At 46.3% G+C, this 9,523-nt stretch overlaps 1 protein-coding gene across 1 annotated transcript in view; it reads left to right on the top strand.

Annotated features, from left to right (window-relative positions):
* The window catches only part of LOC134944426 (uncharacterized), a 231,442-nt gene extending 222,227 nt beyond the window's left edge, over window positions 1–9,215 (top strand). The window contains 3 exon segments of the mRNA XM_063933004.1: window positions 6,323–6,594; window positions 8,546–8,715; window positions 8,814–9,215. Coding sequence (XP_063789074.1) covers window positions 6,323–6,594; window positions 8,546–8,715; window positions 8,814–9,215 — 844 coding nt within the window.
* The last annotated feature ends 308 nt before the right edge of the window (window positions 9,216–9,523 follow it).

Genomic DNA, 9,523 nt, shown 5'->3' with positions numbered 1-9,523 from the left:
ACCGACAGTGTGAGACTAGTTACTGTGGGACCAGCCCTGCGCGTTTCTCATTTCCCACTTCATACGTTCCTTCCCTTCCTCCCCCCCCCATCATGTGTGTGTGTGTGTGTGTGTGTGTGACGTGTAAGTCCAGCTACCCCAGGGGGGCAGGGGTGGTGGCTACATGTAGGGGCACCAAAATGTAGTGATACCTTACAGCAGAGACGGCAGCTCCAGTGGATGCTCCCTTTCTCTCTTCAGCAACGACCCCACAGGCTTGTCCTTCTCAGGCTGTAGCAGAGAGGCAAGGCCCATACACATAGTAAAATTACTTAGCGTGACAAGCAGAATAATCTGGCAAATTTATTAAAAGTGGAGCAATAGGACACAGGTCCAAGGAGATGGTAGGCAGAGGATAATGATCAGCATACAAGTGACAGGAAGCTTCACACAATAAAGAATGGCAAACAAGATAGAGATATTTACAGATGTGTCTGTTACAGCCTGGGGCTGTGTTAGGTGCAGGTCCCAGTCATTGCCAGCCACCCAGCTAGACAGTCCCCGCCCAGTGCTTGGCAATGGGGACCCGACGGTCGCTATGCCAGCTGGTAGCCGCCAGGTGCCTGGCAACTGGGACGCCTGTCACTTATGGCAGGCCGGGATGTGGACGTGCAGCAGTGTAGCTGCATGACATTAGTTATTACTGCCCCCTCCTCACTGCCTGCTTACTGATTGGTTAGGATACCTTTTATATACCTTGCTGGCCACTCCCTCTGTGCGGGTTATAGTTTACCCTTGCCATGTAAACCACCGGTCCCTGTTATCTACATTGATCATTGTCCTGTGGATACTCTGCCGGAATCTCTGCCTGTCAGCATCCAGTATCCTGCTCTGTCTGCCATTACCCAGGCTTGGTGTGACGTTCTCCATCTGCCTACTCTAGCTCTCCGGCTGTGTGCTTGCGCACCATCTGCACTGTTAAACACCTGCCTAGACGGAGGTATATCTCGGGCAGCTGTGTACTTAATTCTCATCAGCTACCCAGTGCAACTTGGGGTCCTCAATCTATTGGGTGAGCTCCTACTGCTGGAGGTATCAAGTCCAGGGGGCCCCCTAAGTACTGGTGTGTGCAACAAGCACTATGGGAACCACGGGGTGGGTTGCTATTGGTGAAAACCCTCTTGAGGGCTCTAGGAGTCTCACCCCAATAGTACTGAGTTCCCTATAACATTAAGTGGGTCCAAGTGTTTTCATACTCATCAAGTCCAAGATCCACAATTCTAAGCAAGTCCAAGAGTCTCAACGCCAAGTGAGTCCAAGGTCCCAAATATTGTCCTCATACATCTTGCCTCAATACGCCACACAGTGTGAGATGCCTGGCATTAGTGAGCCGACAGGTCCTGTGCAATTCCGCTAGCATCAGGTGTCTTAGGCGCAATGAGATGTTACTAGGACGCACCAGGAGATTGTGATGATTAATTGACACTTGTATATATGTTTAACTGAATCTGTATAGGAGACACAACAGGTATGGAAAAAAGCCAGAGACTCAGTCGCACAGAGACATACACGTGATACATATCAAATTAATCAGCACAGTCTCCCGGTGAGTCCTAGTTGAATTGCGTTGCATTTAAGACGCCTTTTTAGCAAGAAATACTCCCGACGCTGGTAGAGTATCACGGAACCTGGAGTTGTGCCAAGAGGAGTTGTGTGGTGTGACTGCAGCAAAGATATATGAGTACACTTCTGTACTACTATGCAAACGGCATTCAACACAACAGAAATGCAATAAGAAAGAGATGCAACAATTGTTATCAAAACTGATAACCAATAATCAATATTCTCTTGGCAATTAAATACACTTCCTGATTGTAACTGCTGCAGCACCTCTTTGACTGTGGCAAACAGAAAATGCACTTTCTCAATTACTTATATTTATTCTAAATGCACATATAATGAAATAGCTAAATATATTATCACACTGTCTTTTGCCCTAAAGTAATTTTTTTGGGAGTACTCTCATGCTTGGTGACGAATTGTCCCATTACATGAATGTAGTATCTGGAATCCACAGTAGGCAAAGGTAGGTAAAATTAGCATCTGATGCTGCTCATCCTTAATTTACAGAAATCTATACTAAGAGGTACAGACAGGGCCGGTTCTTGCCCTTGTGGCGCCCCGGGCAAAATATGGGGGTGTGGCTTAATACGGGGGCGTGGTCAGTCACGCCCCCATTTGTAGCGCCGCTGAAAGGAAAACAAAACAAAACAAAAAGTAGACTTACTGACCCCGCTCCTGATTCCAGACCTGCAGACCTCCGCCGGCGCCGCTCCTCTCCTCGGATCTATGGGAGAGACGTCTCTCCCATAGCACAGCATAGACACTAGAGGTCAATTATGACCCCTAGCGTCTGTGCCACAATGCTGTGCGGTGCGCGATGACGTCATCGCGCACCGCACAGCAGAGGTCCTCTCCATGAAGGGAAACTGGACGCTTAGCGTCTGATTACCTTCACAGCGGGGGACCAGCGCCACGAAGGGAAACTAGACGCTTAGCGTCTGGTTCCCTTCACAGCGGGGGGGGCACAGCGGGGGGGCACTGCTGGGGGGCACACTGCACAGTGGCGGATCTTGCCATGGTGCGGTGCCCCTCCGGACGGCGACGGCGCCCTCCAGAAGGCGGCGCCCCGGGCAAAAGTCCTGCTTGCCCATGGCAAGATCCGCTACTGGGTACAGAACGTGCTGGAAGGAGTGTATTGTCCGGGATATTACTCTCAGGCGGGCCGGGCTGAGGCCCTCGGGTCATCACACTTTCATCTCAGTAAAGCTTCATAAAATAGGTTACTGCAAGTTAGCAGATAGTGGCTTAGAAACTGTATGGACCTATCTGTATTCTCCTGTTCTCATGCTGGGAAATCTGAATTATTATTATTTTTATTATTGTCGTTATTTATTATATATTTTTTGTTAAGGATTTTAAGAACATTGAACTCAACTATAGTAATTATCATTAACCTCATTTAACAGGTTACATTGTGTTTCTTTTTATACACGATAGTGAGTCTATTGCACTCACATGACTTGTTGTGTCTTTCACATGATACAAATTACTCTCCACACTAATAAACTATAGACAAGTGGAACACATGCAGAGTCATATTGCACAATTAACGTGCTTGATGAAACCATCATAAAAAGGTCACTACATTGTGTTCTGTACAATTAGTACACATCACATAATATTTATTGCTGCAGACACTACTAATAGGAGCCAAAGTCTGTGTAGTAGTTCTTGATACAAGTTGTAACATCACTCCTGTAGTTCTTTCCTGGTCAGGTGTAATCTGCGCTGATGCACTGATTGGTTACTGATGCAAGTTGTAACACCACTGGACCTGCCGTAAGATTGGACCCATTTTCCAGTTCTGGGTTGGACCTACCATAATAGTAGACATTCTTGGGGCTGATATGGACCTACCATAAGAGTAGACATCGCAGCGGCTGGTTTGGACCTGCCATAAGAGTAGACATCTCTGCGGCTGGTTTGGACCTGCCATAAGAGTAGACATCTCTGGGGCTGGTTTGGACCTTCCATATGAGTAGACATCTCTGGGGCCGGTTTTGATCTATGATCAGAGTAGACATCTCTGGGACTGGTTTGGACCTATCATAAGAGTAGACATCGCTGGGACTGGTTTGGATCTACCATAAGAGTAGACTTCTCTGGGGCTGATTTGGACCTTCCATTAGGTTCGGACACATTTTCAGGACTGGTTTGTAGCTGCCATAAGAGTAGACTTCTCTGGGGCTGTTTTGGACCTGCCATAAGAGTGGACACATTTCCAGGACTGGTTTTGACCTACCATAAGTTGGCAGATCCTGCATCTATAACTCTGCCAATGACATCAATTGAATCAGTATGTTTGTATAAGTACTCTAAGCTGTGTTTTAGGATAATTTGTATCCAACCATCTAGCAATTATTATGCATACAAAATGAAAGCAGGAAACATTGCAGCATTTTAAAAAGTAATATTAATAAGTGTCTCTTTCAACCCATTTACTTTTTGGCAGCTATGCACCATTGTCTATAGTAATAATTACCATACTGAGATACATTATCTAAATACAGATGTCATGTCTTAACACTAATCCGTATGTAGATGAATGCATTTAGTAATACCTGAGCAGATAAAAGCCTTTTTATGGATTCAAAAGATGTGCCAACAATACATCCAAATATTTTGAAATATACACCTATTGTCTTCTAGATACATCGGACAAACACATTAATCTTTCAGGCACTGACGTGTTCTTGGCATAGTCTGTGCATAAATTAAAGGTTTTTTTTCAACAGCTGAGACAGACACATTTTCTTCCCACTTCATTCCAGAATCTGAGGTGCACGCCTCCTGGTGGAATGGAGACTGCAGCCTGGCATGCAGGCATCTAGCTGGACAATGAGTGGACTTCCTATCGGTTAGACAATGTGCACTAAGAATGTGTCATCTTGAGTGTCTTAGCTTCTAAGGTTGTACAGCTGACGTGTTTAATCTACTGATATAATAGTGTTTGTGGAGTGTAATATTGGCTTCTGGGAGCTGCGAGAAAGATAGTGGCCTGTCTATTATGGGTGAGGGTGAGCAGTGCACATGGACCTCTGTGTCCAGGAGAGCCGACACTGCACAGCCAGCCACCATTTGTTAAATACCTCTCCGGAGACCTGCATTGGCGAGGTGGCCATCTTCCCAGCATTTTGCCCATGTGCAGTATGGTAATAGCCATTTTCCTGGAGACCTGCGCATGCCCAGTAGACTCCTACAGACACTTAGAGTCTACTAGTGCTCTTAGTGCTCAGAGTCTTCCGCCCGGCTGCCTGCAAGAGAGGAGGGGGCCCGGATGGAGATTGCACAAGGGTCCTCTCCTATATTAATATGCCCCTGCATGCAGATGGCATTGTAGCACAATGTGTATAAAGTAAAAGTTTCAGCAGTAAGTAAATTACATGTTCACATCTGTCTATCCATCTGGTGGTCATTATACAAACTTCCACCTTAACGGTGTCTCGGGATGGGGGATAACTAACAAACTTCTTTAATTCATCTATGCAGCAGCCACCATCATACATGAATTAGATATAAATGTTATTCCCTTGGCTGCCAATTGTGTGGCGTCCCCCAAGTAATGGCGCCTTGGGCTACAGTGTAATGGTCGATCAATCACTGGACGAGTCTCTGTTAGACTATTAGGATATCACAGGTCAGGCCTTCTACTCACATTGATATTCAGCCAGGGCCGTCTTTCGTATGGGCTCAATGGGCACTTGCCCAAGGGCCCCAGGAGTATAAGGGCCCTAGGCTGATAGCTGAGGGTCCCCTCTTTCCAGGGGTACCAGATTTTTGAAATTCGGGCCAGGGGAACCAGAGATATCTGACTTCAAAGCAGTGGTCCCCATCCAAGACTGTTAATTGCTCTTCCCAGCCAGATATCTTGGGTTCTGTCTAAATTATAGTTTTCCTGAGGGTATACTCCAAAAGCTGGGACTCTCCCCTTTTGGTGAACACTGGCAGCTTGTCTCTACTATGCCCAGAACCAGAGATATCAGCCTTCCAGCAGCCGGTCCCTGCTCCAGCTCTGCACGCCTGGTATACAGTTTTATATTTTTGTTGGTGGATTACTCTGGCTTCTTAACTCTGATTCCCAAGTCCCCAGGACCTCCTGAAAGGTGAGGCTCTTTAGTGGTTTTATCCCATTCAAAGCTATAAAATCTATATCCAGGAACTGGAGATATCTGCAGTCAAGTAAGCTGCCCTCTCACCAGAAAATGGTGAATATTAAACCCACTCCACTATCCACCCCTCCCCTGCGTATTAAATATTCCCTACCACCGTGGAAGTCATGTACCAGGGCCCCTTCTTTCAGGCCAATGCCCCCTTCTACAGTTTAGTGTTCTCCCTCCTGCCCATCTGTTCACCCCCTACCGCCCCCGGGACATCAAAGCAACCACTGATAGCACCCCCCACTCCTACAGCTGGAAGTTGGGTAGGGGCCCCAGTGCACTGTTGTGCCCAGGGGCCCACACAGCTGTTAAGACGACCCTGTATTCAGCTCATTCTACTGCTGTCCAACCCAAGCCCACTATGGGCCCGGCGACACTGTACAACCTTTCTAGTAGAATGCGCCCTGTCATTTCAGACACAGGGACTGTTCTGTGAAAATCAGGACTGTTGACTGTAAGCATTGTTCCAGAGAGCTGTGCGTTGCCAATGTTTATGGCGCTTCGTCTCCATCAGCAGATGGCCTCTTAATAATCCCAGGTCTCGTGGTCTTTTCTTTCCACAGTTCAAATCGAGTGGAGGAGTATCTAGTTTATCTGGGTTTATATCAGCTGGACCAGACAAATCCTCATATGATTGTTGCTGAGGTACAGACCCTCATAATTAACCAGGAGTTTAAGGGAACAGGAGACAAAGGCGACATCGCCCTGCTGAAGATGTCCAGCCCTGTCACCTACACCCAGTACATCATGCCAATATGTCTGCCATCCGCTGCGGTCACTTTCCCCTGCGGTATGGAATGCTGGGTAACCGGTTGGGGTGTGACATCCTATGAGGGTAAGTTGGTCAGATTCGGTGTTAGATGTTTTCTTTTCAATCTTCTTCGATCTAGTTTATCCATACTGTATACCACTTATTATTTTAGTCTTTTTTCCTTTGCAGAATGTAAGGGCCATCCTTCTAGTATGTGGGGGAAACTTGCACTATTAAATGATAAGCAGAGGAAGGGTTACATTGAGAAATAATTGCCGTAGTCAGTGGTGGAACTGTAGTCTGTTGGGCCTGGTGCAGAATTCAGGTTGGGTCGCCCTCGCTCCTTCACTCCTGCTCCTAATAAAACCCATCACACCTATCTGACACCTACTAATTTCTTCACTCACTGTAACTGTATGAGGATCTCCAAAATCTGCCACCTTGTGTATTGTCTGCCCTGATATCAGGTAACTAGAGCCCAGAGTCGGAATGGTGCATGAAGGGCCCATCTGGGGGAAGGCACTAGTAGGGGTTCATGCTTAGGAATGTGACCAGCCTCCAGAGTCTTGGATAACCATTAGAGAGTGTGGTACTATGGTGTACTGGACATAGTTGTTCTTCTTTTTGCTCATGTTTGAAACATAGAAACATAGAATGTGACGGCACATAAGAACCACTTGGCCCATCTAGTCTGCCCCCTATTTTACCATATTGTTATCTCAAACCACTTGGCCTGATTTTACCTTTTACATTGAGCAGAAGGGAAAGGCATGAGGATAGGAAAAGTGGAAGATGAGGTACCAGGTGCAAGGAAACAGTGGCTCTGGGAGCAGATAAGAGAAAAAGGAGAGGGACCAGGTGGGATGGGGTAGGGGGACAATGGGAAACCTACAATGCAGGGGGATAGAGAGGCAGGTGGTGATACAAAATAGGAGATGGATAAACTAATAGAAAGGGGCGGGGGTGGACAGATGCAGACCCATGAGTGGAGTAAAGACACACGCAGTGGGTGGGACAAATGTGATAGGAATGGAGCCATATGGAGGGATGTAACCATGCATACAGTTTAAGTGTGCATTCTACCAGGACTTTGTGCAGGAATGTGGACAGAGGAAGAGGAGGAGGAGTAAGAGGAGGAGGAGACTAGAGGGAAAGAGGAGACTAGAAGGAAAGAGTAGGAAGAGACTATAGGGAAAGAGAAGGAGGAGGAAACTAGAGAGAAAGAGGAGAAGGAGGAGGACACTCAAGGAAAATAAGAGGAGGAGGCGGAAACTAGAAGAAAAGAGGACAAGGAAACTAGAGGGAAAGAGAAGGAGGTGACTACAGGGAAAGAGGAGGAGGAGTCTAGAGGGAAATAAGAGGAGGAGAATAGAGGGAAAGAGGAGGAGGAGACTAGAGGGAAAGAGAAGGAGGAGGAAACTAGAGGGAAAGAGAAGGAGGCGACTACAGGGAAAGAGGAGGAGGAGTCTAGAGGGAAAGAAGAGGAGGAGTCTAGAGGGAAAGAAGAGGAGGAGTCTAGAGGGAAAGAAGAGGAGGAGAATAGAGGGAAAGAGAAGGAGGAGGAAACTAGAGGGAAAGCGGAGAAGTGGGCAGGAGCACACTATTAGTCTGCACACAGTCCCTCTAAAGATACAAGCCCAATTTATTTGGATCTGTACAACCAAACCCCATGCTCAGTTTGGGACTTACTACTGTAGTATAGAAAGAGAAAACTAATTTCCTTGGAAACAAAAATACATTTTTACATCAATTATTTCAACTTTTATTTATAAAATGGATCCATACATTTAAACTGCAGATTTTTCTTTCATTATGACCCTTGCGCGCTATATCATAAGAGGATGGGAGTAATGTATTGGCTATCTGAAAAAAAGATTTATATTCTAATCTATGTTATTAATATATACTGATTTAAAGTAAAGAATTTATCAGTGCGCTATTTGTCTTACATTGCTGCACGGAGGAGCAAAGAACCTTAAAAAGAATGAAATGTGGAATAAAGGTTTGATCCTTCAGTTATCTTTGTCACCATTAGGAATGCTGCCTCACGACAAGACTCTACAGAAGGTGATGACCCCTCTGATTGACCATGAAACATGTGACCAAATGTATCACGTTCAGCCCCTGAAGGGCACCAGCTCCGTCATTGTCCAAGATGATAAGATATGTGCCGGTTACAGGGATGGACAGAAGGATTCCTGCCAGGTGGGTTTCACACTTCTTATAACGCAGAAGACAAAGAGCCATCTGACCGAATAATGGTTTATGTGATAGATAGATGATTAATATTGTTTACTTTTTAGGGAGACTCCGGTGGACCCCTGGTGTGTAAAGTGAAAGGTGTCTGGTACCAGGTTGGCATTGTAAGCTGGGGAGATGGCTGTGCTGATCCATACCGCCCTGGGGTGTACACCCTGATAACAGCCTATGAGACATGGATCAGCACGTTCGTGGAATTGGAATTGCTCGATGTGACAGATATCCCTCAACCCACTCAGACATGCGGGGGAGATCTCAGCAATGACCTCGGTACTGCAGATCCCAGCAATGACCTCGGTACTGCAGATCCCAGCAATGACCTCAGTACTGCAGATCCCAGCAATGACCTCAGTACTGCAGATCCTACAACGAATAGAGGGAGTACCAGCATTTCATGCCATCAGTGGACTCTGGTTTTAGCTGCTTTTCTTCTGAGCATTTTCTAATTGATGATTCTCACCTCAACCAGAAGATAGGTCTGGAACAGTATTCCCCTGGTTATATGATGCTTTATGGTGATTTGTATTGCAAAACATCCTGCTGTACTTAGGCACAGGTGGCTCAGGTGTGCGTACTCACCTCCATTCCAATAGATTCGCCTCTAAACCTAGCTGGCTGATTTTCCTAATCTGGTCACACTAGAGAAGGTGAGGATGACACAGAGCATTGGGTTCTCAATGACTCAGGAGCCAACAGGCCCTATTCACCAGACAAGATCTGTACATGGATAGTCAATGACCAGTACTATACATGG

The sequence above is a fragment of the Pseudophryne corroboree genome, chromosome 7 (assembly GCF_028390025.1).
Source record: "Pseudophryne corroboree isolate aPseCor3 chromosome 7, aPseCor3.hap2, whole genome shotgun sequence".
NCBI lineage: Eukaryota > Metazoa > Chordata > Amphibia > Anura > Myobatrachidae > Pseudophryne > Pseudophryne corroboree.
The sequence above is the reverse complement of the archived record's forward strand: the minus strand, read 5'-3'. Positions and strand labels throughout refer to the sequence as shown.